A 21,195-nucleotide genomic window follows, 5' to 3' on the forward strand; every position below is an offset into this window, starting at 1 on the left:
AAGGCTACAGAAGTCGATCTGACAGGCTTGTCAGGCCTCCTCGTCGTTTTACTTTTGCTGTTAAAGACAATTCTGGGGGGGCGCATGTGGCGGAGCCACTAAGGGACTCCGATCAATTGTATATAATTCCCTTTAATAATATGTTAGCTACAGCCTGAGTCTGTATCTTTGTTTTCACTGTTTACATGTACAGAGCGCGATCACTTTAATAACGCGGGTAAACGCGATGACGTCACGCCGTTCATCACGTGATCCCCCACTGGCGGGAAAAACGTGATGACGTCATGACGTCAGCCACGGGACCGCCCAAGCAGTCCTCGTGGAGCCTCCGAACTGACTAGACCTATATTCGATGTTCTCCTGTAGTTATCCGTTAAACTCTGTTAGTTTTCATTAAACCTCGTTTATTTGATCGCCTGAGTGGACCTCAGTCTTTTGGATAGGAACTAGACATTCCTACAATATGATAGAAAAGCCCAGCTGGCTATTATGTCCTATAGACATACATATGTTTGCCAGCAGGGGTCACTGGAGAGTGGTCATTAATGGAATTCATGGTTGATCCCTAGCGTAGGTACACGGAATCCAACTGTAATGCCCTCACCACGGCTCCTGCTGAGATCAACTGATTCAGCAGACCAGGGATCAAATCTGGGACTTATGTAGTCTGAATGGCTCAGTTTTACACCACACAGTGCAGTTATCCAGTGCGTATGGGGAAGCCTGAAGAAACAGTAAATTTAACAAGCTCTGTCCAGGGAAGAACATTACTGAATAAATTATTATGCAATGAAAGAGAATAAAGGGATGTGACAGTGTCTTACACAAAGAAACAAATGGTAAACGTTATGTAGGATTCTTATATTTCCAAGGTTGTAGTAATTAAAATTAAGATTTTAATCTAAATACTTTTACAATGCAAATGATAAATTTCAACAAAAAAGTTTAGGCAGGATTGGTACTTTTCATTTCCCAGGCAGTAGCGTGGTTTTCATAGGATCCTGCAGGTTTCAGGCTAGCTGAATGACCTGACCACCACCCATTTCTATGGAACTGCTCCTGAATGCACAGGGATGTTCCCAGACCATGTCGCCACATGAGTGACTTAGCAGGAAGCGGGACACAAAGTTCATGTAGGTAATAAAAATTCTGAGTGCATGTTTCGCTCTATTAGATAGGGGTAGAGGAATATTTAAAATTAAAATGTTACCCTAGAAATGCCTTTCCCTTTAACAGTATATTGTTTCTAATATCACAAAACTTAAGTCAACATCAACGTGAAACCGAAAATAGAAAAGCTATCTTGTCATTTTCATTCTTACCGTAGCGAGGTCTCCTATTAACAGCGTTTTTCTGATCCTAGCTACATATGATGCTATTGTACTGCCATATCCAACTGTTCCAGCAGGAACAAGCCGCTGTTTGTCTTTTAATTCCATTGGTGTAAATAAGCACAGTGACTGCAGGAAAAAACCAAAACAAATCAGATCCTCCCGATTATACATCTTTAATCAAGCAATAATGCACTGATGGTATGCTGAAATCAGTAATGAGGAATGCAGGTTTATTTTCTTCTATAAAGCATGGGAGGATGCCACAAAGACGGAGATTCTTGGATGTCAAGATCTTGTGAAATAAACTTACAGCTCACTGTAGTACAATGGTTCAATTTCACTACAGTTTGAATCATGACAAATATCAATTAAATAAAATTATTCACCATATTGAACAGTAACAGTGTTTTATTATGACTAAAAATTAATTGTTCTCTACATATTAGAAAAATGATACAAGTAGAAGTGAGTTTCAAAGAAGTGACATCTGAGGTTAGGTAGGAACAAAGGAAGGAGTATAGGAACAGGAGTGGGCCATTCAGCCCCTCGCGCCTTTTCTGCCATTCAATTAAAATGAGGCTTGCATTTATATAGTGCCTTTCATGACCACCGGACATCCCAAAGCGCTTCACAGCAATGAAGTACTTTTTTGAAGTGTAGTCACTGTTGTAATGTAGGATAATTAGATCATGTCTTCTAGAGTAACCACTCATGCAGTCACTGCATCATTAATGTATTGTAACACACTCTGGATTGTGTTTTATCCTATGTGTAACAAGACAATTGTAGCAATAGCAATGACAGTACAAATAAATTATGGTCAAAGAAAAAAAACTGAAAGGTGAAAACATGCTCCTCACCTGGTACAGTTTATTAGTACAGCCATTTTGTTACATAACAAATTCTCAAACTCAAATACTGATATGCATGCACAAAATGCAGTTCAGCAATCCTATGACTCTGAAATAAAAACAGAAGATGCTAGAAATACTCAGAAGCGTCATCGACCTGAAACGTTAACTCTGTTTCTCTCTCCACAGATGCTGCCTGACCTAAGTATTTCCAGCATTTTGTTTTTATTTCAGATTTCCAGCATCCATAGTATTTTGCTTTTGTAATCCTATGACTCTGTTGTACTTTTAGTAAAAAGAAATAGAGTTAATCACTCAATAATAATAATACCCTGAAGGGTGCGTAAATGCACCAAATTATTATGTAGCTATATAGAGCAGTAATCAGGAAGATGTCAGGTTTGATCCGTAGTCGGTGTTGAATTAGCATTGGCAGCAGTGGGAGTGAGAAAATCAGTCAGGTTTCCGACTCCATATTGCTGTCCGATGATCACTACTGGGATTACAGGTGCACAGATGTCCGGTGGCAACTGCATCTGGTTTGGCTGTGATGATTGATTGCTTTAGTCAAATAGCCTACTAACATCCAAGACCTAGCCTTGTAAAGGTCACCATACCCCAACCGAGTCTCCGCCTTCGGAAGCGGTAAGTGAAGAGGGACAAGGATCAGATGGGAAAGGAAGAAACTAATAAAGGGGATTTTTCTCAACTCTTTATTGGCAATAAGTAGCTGTTCAACATAAAATACAGAACACAAACGATGGAAGGTATATCTAAAAACAAATATTCAAATTCATTTTTAGAATCCTGGGGTGAGCTTTTAACACCTTCTGCACAATGGCCTGGAATTTGCGTTGCGGATAATAGCAAGGCTAACAGCACTCACCGTTATTATGGAGTAAATTGGACAGCAACTTCTAGAGCACGCACATACGCAATTAAACACGTAAATCCGGAAGTTGCTGTCCGAGTTACGCTGCTCCTCCACAGAGTGCGCTATGCCGGTATGATAGATTCGGCATTGAAATCCATGCAAGGGCATGAAGTTGCTGTACTTACCCATTAGTTTCCCACTAAACACGCCAGAAAAAGTTAGAGCTGGTGCATTCAGGTGTAAGTGAATTATTAGTGGCGTGATCAGTCATAATTACAGCCAAACAACTTCTCTGCCACTGAAAATTTTGTTTTACAGCTGTGGAGTCTCATTCCTTGAGAATTTAATTAGTATTGGAGATTAAAAGTCAAATTAATATTAATTTAATTTAAAAAAATTTCTGCCTCTTTTATCTTTCCCTCCCTTTATTTTGCTTTCTGTACATGATTTAAATCTAATTTATACTTCCTCGTTTCTATTTCCTGCTTTAGACTCTGCAGCCAGAGTTTTCTGGGGTCTGTGTGGGCACAATTGGAGGTGGATCGGGTGGGAAATTTGAAATATCTTGGAGCGGGTCGGGAACTCGCTGTCATCCCGCCACCATGCGCCTTTCCCTCGGGTGCATTTGTCAGCGTGGCAGCAACCCGAATGGCAGAGGCGGGTGACCTAATTTAAATTATCAGGTACTTGTCAGACCCTTAAGTGCCTTTTTAACCCAACCTTTCAAATTTCCCTGCATGACCACGGGACTCATGCAGCTCAGGAACCACGTCTGTCAACCTGAGGCGGGAGTTGAGTTGTCATTGATTGAGCTGATTAGTTGACAGCATGAAAAGTACTATAAAAGCTCCCACTTCACCGCTGATCACTTTCCTCAGGCAGAAGCTGTTGCTGACTGCCTTGCCATCACAGATTTAGCTTTCTAGAGGCTGCAAGTGTTCCCAGCAAAGTCGCCATCCAGTCTCACCTCATTGGGAGAACCTCTCTCACCATTGACAGATTACTTCTGTCATCTCTACTTGACCTGCCATCTATTCCATCAGCATGGGTGCTGTTTATACTGTCTCACCTTGGTCCTCAGAATCAGACCACGATGAGCCCCAACCCCAGCAGCACCAGGCACACCAGCAGCACCAACACCACCAGCAATCTTCTCAACCACCTGATGCTGTACAGACAGAGGGCATCAGCGCAGGGCTGCACTGTGGCGGAGGCGGTACCCCCCAACATAGGGTATACAGGCAGACGATGATTTTCCTCAACATGACTGAGCCCCAGTGGCAAAGGAGGTTCATGCTATCGCGCCAGGTCATCGCAGACATTTGCAGATTGCTGGAGCTAGACCTGCAGCCCAGAGGTGCGGGTGGCCACACCTTACCAGTGGCTGTCAAAGTCACCAGCGCCCTCAACTTCTTTGCCTCAGGCTCCTTCCAGGGATCTGCAGCAGGCATTTCCAGCATCTCACAGTCGGCTGCTCACAGATACATCACACAGGTCACCGATGCCCTCTTTGACAAGTCAGCCAATTATATCAACTTTGCCACTGATGACGCAAGTGTTACTGAGCGGGCGCTCGGCTTTGCCTCTTTGGCTGGCTTCCCACGGGTGCAAGGCGTCATCGACTGCACAGATATGGCCATCAGGGTACCCCATCATAACCCAGGAGTCTTTGTCAACTTCAAGGGCTTCCACTCCCTCAATGTGCAGCTGGTCTGCAACCATAGGAAGGTCATCATGCATGTGTGTGCCAAATTCCCTGGCAGCTGCCATGACTCATCCTTTGCCAGTCCGCCCTCCTTCAGCTCTTCCCTCCTCCAAACAGACTTTCCAGCTCACTGCTTGGAGACAAGGGCTATCCACTGAAGACGTGACTCATAACACCCTTGAGGCCAAGTATTGAGGCCGAGGAAAGATATAATGAAAGCCACATTCCCACCAGATGTGTCATAGAGCAGACAATAGGCATGCTGAAAATGCGCTTCAGATGCCTTGACAGATATGAAGGAGCCCTTCAGTACGCACCAGCCAGGGTCTCCAGAATCGTTGTGGTCTGCTGCGCCCTGCACAACATAACGCAGCAGCAAGGATTAGCGCTGCATGAGGAGCAAGGCACTGAGCGCACAGCCTCTTCAGAGGAGGAGGAGGAGGAGCATCAGCTGGATGACGAGGAGCATCAGCTGGATGATGAGGAGGAGGAGGAGGAGCAGGAGGAGCCGGCGGTCCAGATCCCACCTGCACCCGAGGACATTGCTGCCCTGCAGGCCAGGAATGGGCTCATCATGGTCAGATTTACTTAACTTCACGCAGTACACCCATGTGGCTGCCACATGCTGCGTGGGGTTGGCACCACCCTACAATGACCAAGCCATTCCTTTCACACTGACCACCATTGCTGGAGGTAACGCTGTGTCTCACCATTCACTCCAACTCACTAAGCCACTTCCAAAGTTGCACACAAATTTGCCCAAGAGCGGAAAGTGGTGCAAATAAAGCTTTTTATGTGTGACATCTCACTAACAGAAACGTTACAGAAACATTGAATAAAACACCCAAGTGGCTACCCTTGTGAATGTCATTGTATGCCATCATTCTCTTACGCGTGCTTCTACGAGGTGCTACCCCTGTGGCTTCAGCAGAGGTAGAGGCAGCCTGCTCACTCCCTGCTGTGACTGCTTAGACACTCTTGACAGACATCCTCTGGGTTTTGGAGCCTCTGATGGCTCCACCAAAGTCTGCTCCTCCTGCGACTGTGCAGGGGCAGACTCAGCCATCGCTGTCTGAAGAGGCATCTGGGGCTCTGAGGGGGTGGCAACGGGGGAGAAGTGTGAGCGCTTTAAGAGGAGCCCCCACTTCCATGACCCATCTCACTATCATCCCTCTCATGGGCCACTCACACTTCCCTGCTAGCAAGCAGCTGGTGAGCACCTTGCTGCACATCAATGGAGGCATGAGGACCCACGTCCACGTTGACATCCCTCCTAGAGAGGTCCATGAGTGTCTGCCATCTATTCTCCATAGATAGCCATCTATCCTCCATAGAGACCATGTGCTCCTGTGAGTGGCGCATTAGCTGCTCCATGCAGGTGGTCATCTATCCATGGAAGAGCCTACAGTCGCCATCACCTACGACACAGTGGTGCTCATGTTGGAGATGGACTCCTCCATTCTCTGCACATTTGCTGACATTGCGCTCGCAAAACCTGTCAAAGCCTCCTGCACTTCTTGCTGCACCTCCAGGAACGCCCTCTTTCTGGATAGCCCCCGAGGCTCAGCGTCTGCATGCAGCTGAGCAAAGCTGGGAGTGTCCGGCGCCCTCCGGAGAGAAATCTCCACTGCTTTCCCGGTCTCCAACATCTGCTCTTGCTCACTTGTGAGACACCAGATGACAACACTACTCTATCTCGCGTGGGTACTAGGAGGTGTGCGTATCTGTGCTGGTGCTGGGTGCGCTTATGTCTGGTGACGGTGCGCCTTCAGAGGCTGGAGGCTCCTCTGAGGAGTTATCATCCTCTTCTTTCTGGACAGTGGGAGGGCTCTTGATGGATGAGTTAGATAGGTCATATGAAGAATGGATACAGATACCACGTTATGCACATGATGACCATTCAGTGGCTGCTGATATCAGTTCCCATATTAGTATCTGATGTATGCCATTTAGCTGTATATGTAATTCTGTTACCAGGTTGCTGAGATGTCCCCCTCACTCCGTCTCCCACCTCCAGCTGCTCTGCGACTCCCGAAACTTCTAAGGCAGCCTCCTCTGCTGTTATTAGGGTCGCCAATTATGGCGTTCCACCTCCGGTTCTCTCCCTCTTATTGTGGGCTCCCTTTTCCTGCAAGGATACAAAGAGAAGGTTGAGAGTGATGGAATAAGTGCAAGGAATGGATGGGCTACATCTTTAGAGGGAGACTACGATGGAGTGGGGTGGCAATGCCAAGTGGCCTCTTTGTGTGTTGTTAGTTGGTATGATTGCATTAGGATGAGAGTGAGCATGAGGGTGGCTATTCAGATGGGGATGTGATAATGTAGATAGAGAGGGATGGGTGGACATGCAAGGTATGTTGGTGTGAGTAAGGATGGGCAGCAGCAGGGTTGGGAAGGCAGAGTGATGGGGATGTGATGAGAGGCGCAGCAGGATGAAGTTGAGTGTGGCTTTGTACTGCCTTTTCCTGATCTAATGAGATCATAGAAACATTTGCGGCACTACACCCAGGTCCTCCTCACAACATCCCTGTTGTTGACCTCCTCTGCTATTTTGAGCCAGGCTCTTTTGGTCTCCTGGGGAAGTCTCTTCTGCCCATTAGAAGGGAAAAGGACCTCCCTCTGTGCTCTGACTCCCTCCACAAGCATATGGAGGGAGTCATCAGAGAACCTGGGTGCAGCCCTCTGTCTCAGTGCAGTCATATTTGGCACTTTTTACAGCAGTCCAATTGTGCAGTGTGCTGCCTGCACACTCCTAGATGAACCTTCAAATGCAATGTGGCCGTGGCGCCTTTAAATATCCCGGCTGAAAACGCGTCATCGATGACGTAATCAGACCCGCACCATTTAATAGGGCCAGGTGGAGCGCAGGGCGGGCTTAATAGGCCCCACTACCACAAAGTGAATTTCAGGAGCGAGGGTCACGACCCGCAACGGCGATCACTCGCACCCGACCAGGGAAACAAAATTCCAGTCTGCGTGTCTCAGTGAGGATTCTTCAATCTGATTGGTTGAAGTGACACATTGTTGCTGGATCTGCTCACGCACGCCACAGATCCCCTGTAGAGGGTGTCGCGCTGGATCAGACACCTTGTGGTATCTTGAGGTGACCATAGATGGAGACAGACACAGGTTAACTCCATAACATGGTTTAATCAACACTTGCACATAAAAGCTTCTGCCATGAGGCAGCAAAAACAAAGAGTACAACCAGTACACATCAGACTTAACTCAGGAGACCAATTGCCACAGCACCACCTGGTGGATCAGGTTACACATAACCTCCCAGGTTACTACACTCCTCCCCCCTTAAGATTGCCGTATGCAATTCTTAAACAATAACACTTACTAGGTACTACGTTTTAACTAACCAGTATGCTCTAACCATGGTTAACCCCTGACTAATTTAACAGGTTTGTATAAGTCTTTCTGGTTGCTTGCGAATCCTTTGTGAACGTCTTAATTCCACTTGTGGTGGATTCTCAGATTCATTCGCACTTGAGATTGGAGTAGTCTCTGATGTTGGTTTTACTCTGTCCCGCTGTGGCCTGGCAGTACCAGTATCCACTGGCACCTTATAAGCCGTGCTGGGTCCTGGAACAGCCTCCTCTACTGCCCTTTGTTCCATCTGAGGCAGTTCCCCCTGCTGCCGGCTGAAAAGCTGATCCACATGCCGACAAACCACTCGACCATCCCCTAGTAACACGGAGTACGACACATGTCCTGTAATGTCCTGGATTAGTCCTGGTATCCATTTAGGTCCATAACCAAAGTTCCGGGTGTACACAGAGTCCCCTATGGCGAAATGGCGAGCTTTAGTATGTTTGTCATGGTACGCTTTTTGGTTTCACAGAATCACAGAAACCCCACAGTGCAGATAGAGGCCATTTCAGCCCATCGAGACTGCACCGACACATATCCCACCCGATCCCCGTAACCCCTACACCAACACATATCCCACCCTATCCCCATAACCCCACGTATTTAATCCCCCTAACACTAAGGGTCAATTTATCATAGCCAATCAACCTAACCCGCACATCTTTGGACTGTGGGAGGAAACCGGAGCACCCGGAGGAAACCCACGCAAACACGGGGAGAATGTGCAAACTCCACACAGACAGTCACCCGAGGCCGGATTCGAACCCGGGTCCCTGGCGCTGAGAGGCAACAGTGCTAACCACTATGCCACCGTGTTTGTTTTGTCTCAACCTTGCTTTTGAGATCTGGGTGTATCAGGTCTAACGTGCACTGCAACTTTCTCCCCATCATCAACTCAGCCGGAGAAAGCCTGTGGTAGCCTGGGGTGTTATACGATAACGGTGGCATAGTGGTTAGCACTGTTGCCTCACAGCGCCAGGGACCCGGGTTCGAATCCGGCCTCGGGCGACTGTCTGTGTGGAGTTTGCACATTCTCCCCGTGTTTGCGTGGGTTTCCTCCGGGTGCTCCGGTTTCCTCCCACAGTCCAAAGATGTGCGAGTTAGGTTGATTGGCTATGATAAATTGACCCTTAGTGTTAGGGGGATTAAATACGTGGGGTTACGGGGATAGGGTGGGATATGTGTTGGTGTAGGGGTTACGGGGATCGGGTGGGATATGTGTCGGTGCAGGCTCGATGGGCCGAAATGGCCTCAATCTGCACTGTGGGGTTTCTGTGATTCTGTGATAACTAAACAAGGCTCTATTGAGCTTGGTCTCCAGGGTGTCACCTGAGCTCTTCCTCATGAGCTCCTTAAAAGTCTGCACGGCTCGCTCGGCTAACCCATTTGAGGCTGGGTGATATGGAGCCGAGGTGACATGTGTGATTCCATTCCTTACCATGAATTCTTTGCTCCCTTCACTAACAAAACACTGTGCATTGTCAGATACAATCATTTCTGGAATGCCATGCGTGCTGAAGCTGTTCCTGAGACAATTCAGTGTGGCATCAGTCGTTGCAGAGCTCACTGGATAAACGTCGATCCACTTTGAGTGAGCGTCAACCAGCACCAAAAACATTTTGCCCATAAAAGGTCCTGCATAGTCTATGTGAATTCTCCTCCAGGGTTTGCTGGGCCACTCCCAGGGATGGAGTGGTGCCCCAGCAGGTGCTTTCCTCTGTTCCTGACATATAGTGCATGACTTTACCTTTGACTCAATTTCAGCATCCAAGTTAGGCCACCACAGGTAGCTCCTAGCCAGTCCTTTCATTCTAGTCATTCCTGGGTGCGATTGATGCAACTGTTCCATCAAAGTAGAGCATCCCCGCTCTGGGACTATGATGCATGCTCCCCATAGCACACATCCATCTTGGACACTGAGCTCGTGCTGTCTCTGTCTGTACAGCGCAAACTCCGGTCCCTCACGGTGATCTGGCCAGCCTTTCAACACATACTCACGGACCCTTGACAGAACGGGGTCCTTGGCTGTCCAGCCCTGGATTTGCGCTGAAGTCATCACGGGACTGATCTCCTGATCCAGCATCAGGACGTGCTCCTCAGGGGAAGTACTGCGAGGAGATTTTGAGAGGGGCAGGCAGCTGAGAGCATCCGCGTTCCCGTTTTCCTTGCCGGCTCTGTACGTGATCACATATTCATAGGCTCTTAGTATTACTGCCCATCTCATTATTCTCTGTGATGCCATTTGAGGCACCGCTTTCATCTCATTCAGTAAGCTAATAAGAGGCTTGTGGTCAGTACTGATTACAAACTTCCTCCCATATATGTACTTATGGAATTTCTTTACTCCAAATATAATGGCCAACCCCTCTTTATCAAGCTGTGAATAGTTCTTTTCCGCAGCTCTGAGCGTGCGTGAAACAAACCCGATGGGCCTTTCCGCTCCATCTGGCATGCGGTGGGCCAACACTGCCCCCACTCCATAGGGTGATGCGTCGCAGGACATTATCAGCTCCTTCTTCTCGTCATAATGCACTAACGCCCTGCTGGACTGAAGTAGCTCCTTTGACTGCTGAAACGCTTTCGCTTGGTCTGGCCCCCAACGCCATGGCTCCTCCTTTCTCAGCAGTTTGTGCAGGGGTGCCAGCAGCATCGATAAGTTTGGAAGAAACCGGTTATAATAATTCAGGAGCCCTAGATAGGCTTTCAGTTCAGTCACTGAGGTGGGTGCCGGTGCATCCTGCACTGCCCGCACTTTCCCTGGTAATGGATGGAGGCCTGTGGCATCCACCCGATGTCCCAGGAATGTAACTTCCTTCTCCATGAAACTACACTTACTCCGTTTCAGGCGTAGCCCCGCCTCTTCCAGCCGCTGTAGCACTTTGTCCAGTGTTTTTAAGTGATCCTGATCGTCACTTCCTGTTAGCAGAATATCATCTAAGTACACGGCCACCTTTGGAATGCCCTGCAGAATGCCCTCCATAGTCCGTTGGAATATTGCTGGGCTAGAACTGACACCAAATGGTAACCTGGCATACGTGAACAGCCCCTTGTGCGTGTTCGCCGTGACAAACTTTTTTGATTCTTCATCTAGCCATATCTACTGATACGCATGACTCATGTCCAGTTTGCTGAATCTTTCTCCCCCAGCGAGCGATGTTAACATGTCCTCCATTCTCGGAATGGGGTACTGTTCCAGTGATGATACTCTGTTCACTGTTAACTTATAGTCACCACACACCCTTACGTTACCGTCGGGCTTCAATACCGGGACTATTGGTGCCGCCCAGTCTGAAAATTTCACTGGTTCTATTACTTTGTCCCTTAGCAGGCGATCTAGTTCCGCCTCAACCTTGGTTTTCATTGCAAAAGGTAACGACCTTGGTTTAAAGAAACGAGGCGTGGCATCACTGGCTACATGAATCTTGGCTGTGGCTCCCCTTAAGGTGCCCAGTTCGTCCTTGAACACTAACTCATGCTTCATCAGCACTTCTTGCAGTGCCTCTGTACTGTCCTCCATTTTATTCATTGCCTGCCAGTACACACTCAACTCACTGATCCACCCTCGCCCTAACAGGTTTGGCCCTGACCCTGCTACCACTACCACCGTAAGCTCTTTGGTGACTCCTTTGTGTTCCACTTGTACTTCGGCCGCCCCCAAAATGTCCACCTTCTGTCCTGTGTAGGTTTTGAGACTAATGGGGCATGTACCTAGCTCTGGTACTTTTGCTTCCCCCCATAGCTTGGCGTACTCAGTCTGCGACATTATGGTTACACTACATCCGGTGTCAATCTCAAACTTTACTTGGCCTCCGTTCACTATCAAATACTGAGTGAGAGGGGGTACGTTGGGCCTTGAAGTGTCTATACTGTATATAGTGAAAACCTCCTCACTAGACTCTTCCTCTTGTATGTAATTTGCCCGCTTTGTGTACTTCTCCCTCCCCCCTTTAGCATGCTTTGCCCCTTTAGCACTGCTTCTCTCACTCACTGCCCTTTTACAGACTTTCTTTAAGTGCCCTATTTTTCCACAATTGTGGCACTTTGCCTTTGCAAACCTGCAGTCCTTTGCATAATGGCTCGTCCCGCCACATCGGTAGCAATCCCCAACCCCGACTGGTGGACTTTTCGCGCCAGCTTCCATCTTGAAAACAGCTCCTCCCACTGTTTTACTCCATTTCTCCTTGCTCATCCTGTTTAAGTCCTTAATGTCCTTGTTAGCCATCTCCATGGCTTGTGCTTTTTTAAGTGCCGTCTCAAACGTTAATCCTTTGCTGTATACTGTTGTCGTTAACTCCGCATACTAGTCTGTCCCTTAACATGACTGTGAGCGTATTTCCAAAATTACAGTCCTGTGCGAGCTTCCGAAGCTCCTCCACATACTCAGTAACGCTTTCTTCCGGCCTCCTAATCCTCGAATTGAATTTCCATCTCTGTACTATTTCACTAGGTTTCGGATTGAAATGATTCTTTAGTAGACTCACCAACTCGTCAAAAGATTTTTCTCCTGGCCGCTCCGGGCTCAGCAGATTCCTCATCCGTGTATAGGTTTGCGCTCCCACACAACTCAGTAAAATGGCCCTTTTCTTTTCAGCACTGTCCACCTCGTTTGCCATAAAGAAATGGCCCAGTATTTCACAATACTCCTCCCAAGACTGCGACTTGCTGTCAAAAGGTGCCACGGAGCCTACCGTTCCTGCCATCCTTGGAGTCCGGTCACTTCAGCCAAAAAATCAAACTCCGTTTCGACTCCCGCGACCTAGCCTCGTGCTTTTCTGACTAGTTTGCTAAGCAACCCGAGCACCTCTTCCGATACTCCAAAACTTTTCCGTCCTTTATTCTCGTCACCATATGTGGTATCTTGAGGTGACCATAGATGGAGACAGACACAGGTTAACTCCGTAACATGGTTTAATCAACACTTGCACATAAAAGCTTCTGCCATGAGGCAGCAAAAACAAAGAGTACAACCAGTACAGATCAGACTTAACTCAGGAGACCAATTGCCACAGCACCACCTGGTGGATCAGGTTACACATAACCTCCCAGGTTACTACACACCTGATGACATTCAGTTGCCGTTCAAAAGCATGTGGGCAGCTGTCAGCTTAATGAACGGCGAGTGCCATTCCTTCGCCGACCACAAAATTTGGGCCATTATCATTTTAACTGCCTATGAGGGGGGAGTGTCCATTGTGAATGCTCCGCTCAGTAAAACCTGGTGGAACAGCAGGAGACGCCCTTCAAGTTAACTGTTAAAATTATTTCTGTGGGGCACGGAGATGCAGGAATGCTCCCTCTGGGCTCCACAAGAATAATGTGCGCCACTGCTGCCCCATGCTTCCTCCCCCGCCCCCCTCCCCATCCCACAGACCTATATTTTTCTCGGCCGGGTCAATTTCCAGGACTGTTCCTAATTTCTCAGGATGCATTAGTACCAGTCAGCTGTATTAATGGAATATTTTCCTTTAGCTTCTAGCTGCTTTTATAAAATTATTTGAAGAAAAGGTAGAGGACAAATTTCTAAAACTTTACTGATGTAAAATTATCAATGAGTGTTTTTCTTATAAAAAGAGGTTGTGTTATATGCGTGAAATACAGAAAAATGAATGTACCAAATATACACCTGTCGTAGGTTTTATTTTGTGTTCTATAAACTTCAGAAACTGTATGAAGCTGAGAGGAGAGGGAGAGAGTGAGAGAAAATAACAGAGACCTACAACCCCCAACTCTGTTCTTGACTCTAGCTTCTTGTACATCCACCCTCCCATCGCCCCACTGGCAGTCTTGCTTTCATCTGTCCACACCCTGCTCTCTGGGATTCCCTCCCTAAAGCCCTCCACCTCTCTCCTCCTTTAAGGTCCTCCTTAAAATCCAACTCTATGACCAAGTTTTTGTCACCCCTCTTACTCCTTTCCTTCTTTGGCTCACTGTCCATTTTATTTGATTGTTCCTCGAGATGCTTTTTTCTACGTAAAAGGAGCTATATAAATTCAAGTTGCTGTAGTCATTTGTTTGTTTTAAAAGGCACATCTTGTTTTGTAAAGCAACAAACAGTTCTGCAACACGTTAAAAGATTGTGCAAGTCAATGAGATTGGCTGTGGGTTAACTCTGTTTCTCTCTCCACGGATGCTGCCTGGCCTGCTGAGTATTTCCAGCATTTTCTGTTGTTATTTCCGGCCTTCGGGCCCTCTGTTTCTTCCTTGAACAGAGGCCCAACCAGTCCCCATCCACCACCACCCTCCTCCGCCTGGCTGAACTTGTTCTCACATTGAGCAACTTCTCCTTTGACTCCACTCACTTCCTCCAAATTAAAGGTGTTGCTATGGGAACCCGCATGGGCCTTAACTATGCCTGCCTGTTCATGGGACATGTGGAACATTCTTTGTTCCAGTCCTACTCAGGTACCCTCCCTCACCTCTTTTTCTGGTACATCGATGACTGTATTGGTGCCGTTTCCTGCTCTCGCCCTGAACTGGATAAGTTCATTCACTTTACTTCCACTTTCCACCCTGCCCTCACCTTCACATGGTCCATCTCCGACTCTTCCCTTCCCTTCCTTGACTTCTCCGTCTCCATTTCTGGCGATCGGCTTTCAACAAACATCCACTACAAGCCCACCGACTCCCACAGCTACCTGGACTACACTTCCTCCCACCCCGCTTCCTGTAAGGACTCTATTCCATTCTCCCAGTTTCTCCGTCTCCGCCGCGTCTGTTCTGACGATGCCACCTTCCATACTAGTGCTTCTAACATGTCTTCCTTTTTCCTCAACCAAGGATTCCCCTCTACCGTGGTTGACACGGCCCTTGACCGTGTCCGTTCTATTTCCCGCACTTCTGCTCTCACCCCTGCCCCTCCCTCCCAGAACCACGATAGGGTTCCCCTTGTCCTCACCTTTCACCCCACCAGCCTCCACACTCAACGGATCATCCGCCGCCATTTCCGCCACCTCCAACGTGATCCCACCACCAAACACATCTTCCCCTCACCTCCCCTTTCAGCATTCCAAAGGGACCGCTCCCTCCGCGACACCCTGGTCCACTCCTCAATCACCCCCAACAGCCCTGCTCCTTCACCTGGTACCTTCCCGTGCAAGCGCAGGAGATGCAACACATGCCCTTTTACCTCCTCCCTTCCCACTGTCCAGGGCCCCAAACACCCCTTCCAGGTGAAACAGCGATTTACTTGTACTTCTTGCAATTTAATATACTGTATTCGCTGCTCACGATGCGGTCTCCTCTACATTGGGGAGACCAAACGCAGATTGGGCGACCGCTTTGCGGAACACCTCCGTTCAGTCCGTACGGGTGACCCTGAGCTTCCGGTTGCCTGTCACTTTAATTCTCCGCTTCACTCCCACTCTGATCTCTCTGTCCTCGGGCTATTGCATTGTTCCAATGAAGCTCAACGTAAGCTCGAGGAACAGCACCTCATCTTTCGATTGGGCACTTTGCAGCCTGCCGGACTCAACATTGAGTTCAACAATTTCAGATTATTATCCCTGCCCCCATTTTTCATGCAGTATGATTTTTGCCATTCCCATTTGCAACATTTTATCTTTCCTGCCTCTTACAAAAGTACAGGATGTTCTTTCTATTTCTTCCTCCCCTCCTAACCCCCCCCCTCCCCCTGCCCCACTGTCTCTGCACCTGCTTAATATCTGTTACATCTCCAGCTTTTTCCAGTTCTGATGAAGGGTCCCAGACCTGAAACGTTAACTCTGTTTCTCTCTCCACGGATGCTGCCTGGCCTGCTGAGTATTTCCAGCATTTTCTGTTGTTATTTCAGATTGGCTGTGGGATTGGTTAAGGAAAATATAATTTCATGACTAAATAAATTTAATTTAATGAAATGAAATGAAATCTTCACCACACACTTTTCTGTGATTAACTATGACATCAAACCACCATTCTGACATTCCTCTGGCAACCAGCATTTCACAATTAAAGACAACCAAATACATACTACAAACATTTATGTATATGGCACTTGTATGACAGCACACTGGTGCAGTGTACCGGAGCTCAAAATGGGCAGCACCACAGAGTGCAAGAGGGTTCACTTATACCAGAGTCCCCACACAGTGAGATTCCAGTCTCACCCATGCCAGCATGGGCAAGTACTTCCTCATATTGGGGTGGGGCGGGTGGGGGGGCAATTACAGGGAAAGTTAGCTTAGGCTGCTTTTGTGCTTCTAGTGACTATAGAACAGACTGGTAGAGACCTGGTACCAGGCTATCTACCTGGTGGATGGAGTAAGCCACCTACAAGAGAAAGTCGAGAAAAATAAGTATTTGTAAGAAAATAGAGCTGTGCATTTATATAGGGCACTGCCTCCCAAATCGATGGACACATTTATTATTGCACAACTGAGTGATGCAGGCTATCAAATTCAGCCAATCTGCTTTAATGTTTGTGACACGCTTCATGTGTGCTGCTCTAAAAATTAAATTGCTCTCACCATCACTAGCAGCAGTAATGCACCTGTGACCATCAGTACTTCACCCTAGTGTTAAACAGGTCAAAGTGCACTCTCCAAACAAACTCCCAACCTTGGAAGGAAATAGCCTATAATCTAATTGTAAAGCCATTTTTCACAGTTCAAGTGGACATAAGACAACATTTTCATCCACACACCATTACGTTTTAATGACAACACTGGGACTGTTGAACATACTACACATTCTCCCTCTATTTTTGGAGTATAATGTAACTTCTTACATGAGCATTAAAATATATTTTGTAAAGTGATGGCTCAGTGAGCTACACAGATCAGGAAGCCTCCAAGTTAAATCCCTGGGCTGTGCTGTTACATGATCTCAACCAGAGACAGTGGGTTCCGCCCCCACCGCCTTGGGATAGGGACGGACAGAAACAAAATCAACAAGGAATCTTGCTCCTGATAATCATCTTGTGATTTTTGGTGGAAAGTGTGCTTGTGTGCATTCGATTGCTGACATTTGTAAAGATAAGTGAACATTCACTATTCAGCAATCAGCCAAACTAGTAATAAGGAATAATTTAAAATAACTATTATAAAACTTAACACACACTTAATTTAAGTATTATCCATATATGTAAATTTCTGTATTTTATGAACATATTTCAAGAAAGGAACTCATGGACTTTGTGATAAAAATGATAACTTCCGGGAAGTTATGTCATCACTTCCTGTGAACTATGAACTGTGTACATACCTCACTTCCTGTCATATGTCACTTCCTGTTGGACTGGTATAAATACTGGTCTGTTCAGTATTGTAACAGGCTTCTACCAGAGGCATGGTAAAGACCTCTCTTGTGTATATAGTGTGTTTATAAGTTACTTAAAGCTTACTTTAAAGTTACTTGATGGTAAGTCTCCTTTTTCTTACATCAATTTAAGTAACTTAATATTTACACTGACAAATACTAGACCTTCAGACAAACTCGGAAGTTAAGGATCCAGGGAACCACCCATCATGGAGAAAATCCTTAGACCTATTCGTCTGGACTTGGACCCGAATACACCAGCAGCTGGCAGGGTATGGAAGCATTGGTATCGTACTTTTGAGAATTTTCTGGATGAATGTAAAGCGGATGCTCCTGCTAAATTGAAGATACTTGTCAATTATGTGACCCCAAAAGTGTTCGAATATGTTGATGAATGGGATAATTACGAAGAGGTGATTCGGGCACTTAAGAAACTGTATGCGAAGACCCCAAATGAGGTCTATGCTAGACATCTACTGGCCACAGCCCGACAAGGGCCAGGGGAATCAATTGACGAATTCCTGCAAGAACTTCGCAGGCTCAGCGTAGATTGTAACTTTCAGGCAGCCTCAGCTGAGCTGTACCGCCAAGAAATGATTCGTGATGCTTTCATCTGCGGGATTGCCTCTCCATTTATACGCCAGCGTCTACTAGAAAGTAAAACACTTGAGCTACAAAAAGCTTTTGACCTAGCTTGTTCTCTGGATTTGGCAAAGAGAAATGCAGACCTCTATCAGCTGCCCAGATCTCGATCTGCTGCTGTAGCTGCAACCAGACAATTCAAGCGGTCTCAGGTGAACCCTATCATGGGGGAATCTAATTCTGATAATTCTGATGAAGAAGAGGAGGACGACCCCACTTTAGCAGCCTCTTGGCAATCTAGGAAGGAATGCTTCTTTTGTGGAGATGCTTTTCACCCTAGGAAAACCTGCCCTGCTCGCAATGCAATCTGCAGTTATTGCGGGAAAAAAGGACACTTTGCTAAAGTTTGCCTATCAAGGGCCTCTACGAGGGCCAATCCAGCTAAGGCCTACCAAACTGCCCCAATTAGGGCCTATCAAGATGCTCCAGCTAGGACCTATCAAGCTTCCTCTCGAGCTCTCTCCCGAAGAAGCACACCGAGAGTTTTAGCCACTCTCTGTGCAACGACACCAATTACAGCTGCTTGCCCACAGAACCTGTCTCATGCAGCCACAAAAATTTCAATTAAAGGGCATACCTTAGATGCCTTAATTGACTCAGGAAGTACTGATAGTTTCATTAAGGAACAGATTGTTGCGAAATTGAAACTACATGTCTTCCCATCGGACCAGGCAATTGCGATGGCCCAGTCATCACTTAATACCAGAATCTCCGGCTTTTGTGTTGTTGATATGACACTTCATGGTCGTATGTATCCCTCCACCCAACTTTCGGTGCTCAAGGACTTATGTAGTGATCTCCTCTTAGGGCTGGACTTCCAAAAACAGCATAAGAAACTCACCATTGAGTTTGGTGGATCCAAACCCGGACTTACTATTTCTAATATACCGTCTAAATTACCATTTTGTGCATTATCAGCAGCTTCACTTGATGAACCCTCATTATTTGCCAGTATTCCGCCTCAATGCAAACCGATAATAACGAAATCGCGGCGCTTTAATCAGGAAGACCAATCTTTTATTGCGGCTGAAATCTCTCGACTTCTAGCAGAGGATATCATTGAACCATGTTCGTCGCCCTGGCGGGCTCTAGTCGTCATTGTCAAGAACCCTCTAAAACCTCACAAACAGCGACTATGCATCGATTATTCGCAAACCATCAATCAATATACCGACTTGGACGCCTACCCATTGCCACGCATTGATGATATGGTTAATAAACTGGCCGAATACAAAGTGTTCTCAACTTACGATTTAAAAAGTGCCTATCATCAGTTACCCTTGAAGGTCTCAGATAAGCAGTACACAGCCTTTGAGGCTAATGGACGGCTGTACCAATTTCGTCGCCTCCCATTCGGGGTTACTAATGGAGTGGCTGTCTTTCAACGGGCAATGGATGGCCTGGTTAAGCAGGAAAACCTAAGGGACACTTTTCCCTATCTTGATAACATTACCATTGCAGGTCACGATCAACAGGAACACGACTCCAACCTCCAAAAATTTCGGGGTGCCCTCCATCGCCGTAATTTGACCCTGAATGAATCCAAATCTGTTGAGTCGCAACCGACCATCAACATCCTTGGCTACTGCGTAGGCAATGGTATCATTAAGCCAGACCCAGAAAGACTTCGCCCGCTCCAAGAGCTCCCGTCACCTAAGAATCTGGCTTCTTTACGTCGGGCTCTCGGTCTGTTTGCATACTACGCTAAATGGATTCCTCATTTTTCGGACAAAATCCAACCCTTGCTGCATGCTAGATCATTTCCACTGGGAACAGCGGCTGTTGCAGCCTTTAACCTTCTCAAAAAACAGTTGGAGAAAGCGGCTCTTCACTCCATTGATGAGAATCTCCCTTTCGTGGTTGAATGTGATGCCTCGGAGGTGGCGATCTCGGCTACTCTGAATCAGGAAGGTCGTCCTGTAGCATTTATGTCCAGGACCTTACAAGGTGCCGAGCTACATTATCCTCCGGTTGAGAAAGAAGCCACAGCCATCATAGAGGCAGTACGGAAGTGGAACCATTTTCTAGCTCGCCAGCACTTTACATTGATCACGGACCAACGATCAGTCGCCTTCATGCTCGATAATCGAAAACGAACCAAAATTAAGAATAATAAAATACAACTTTGGAGGATGGAACTGGCCTCTTTTGGTTATACCATTCTCTATCGGCCTGGCAAGGAGAATGTGGCCCCGGACACCCTCACACGGGCATTCTGCTCCACTATGTCATCCTCCACTCTCATGGATGTCCACAATGGTTTGTGTCATCCTGGCGTTACGCGCATGCTACATTTCGTACGATCACGGAATCTCCCTTTTTCCACTGGAGATGTAAAGAAAATATGCTCAGAATGCCGGCTTTGTGCGGAATTAAAACCTCAGTTCTTCCGCCCCTCAGATGGTATACTCATACATGCAACCCAACCGATGCAACGACTTAGCATCGATTTTAAGGGCCCAGTGCCCTCTTCAACTCGGAACACATATTTGCTCACCATGATCGACGAATATTCACGTTTTCCGTTTGCCTTCCCCTGCTCCAATATGCTGGCGTCCACAGTAATCTGCTGCCTTGAGCAGGTATTTTCTCTCTGTGGCATGCCGGCTTATATTCACTCAGATCGGGGTCCATCCTTTATGTCAAGGGAACTCAAGGACTACCTCTCAGAACGGGGAATTGCTACAAGCAAAACAACACCATACCATCCCATCGGAAATGGGCAGGTAGAGAGGTATAACGGTATCATCTGGAATTCCGTACGTCTCGCTTTAAGATCTCGGGGCCTACCAGACCAGCAATGGGAAACAGTGCTTCCGGATGCATTGCACTCTATACGGTCCCTGCTTTCTACAGCCACAAATACTACACCTCATGAGCGGTTCTTTGGATTCCAGCGTCGCTCATCTCATGGGACATCACTCCCGTCATGGCTAACTACTCCTGGACCTGTATTACTCCGAAGATACGTTCGGACATCTAAAAATGACCCTCTTGTAGACGAGGTCGAACTAACCGATGCCAACCCCACCTATGCAAACATACGATATTCCGACGGCCGAGAATCTACCGTATCATTACGGGATCTGGCTCCCTGCCCACCAGGACCTAGTGGGACATCGGGTGATGGCATTTCACCAGGAAACTCTTGGGACCTAT

General features: G+C 47.0%; 1 protein-coding gene across 2 annotated transcripts in view; it reads right to left on the reverse strand.

Annotated features, from left to right (window-relative positions):
- The window catches only part of pde10a (phosphodiesterase 10A), an 899,745-nt gene that overhangs the window by 492,014 nt on the left and 386,536 nt on the right, over positions 1 to 21,195 (reverse strand). For both annotated transcript variants that reach the window (XM_085981463.1, XM_085981462.1), the window contains exon 6: positions 1,323 to 1,460. In XM_085981463.1, the coding sequence (XP_085837589.1) occupies positions 1,323 to 1,460 (138 nt within the window). The remainder of the gene's footprint in view (positions 1 to 1,322; positions 1,461 to 21,195) is intronic.

This window comes from Somniosus microcephalus, chromosome 3, assembly GCF_052327205.1.
Source record: "Somniosus microcephalus isolate GS21.2 chromosome 3, FLI_Smic_1.0, whole genome shotgun sequence".
Classification (NCBI taxonomy): domain Eukaryota; kingdom Metazoa; phylum Chordata; class Chondrichthyes; order Squaliformes; family Somniosidae; genus Somniosus; species Somniosus microcephalus.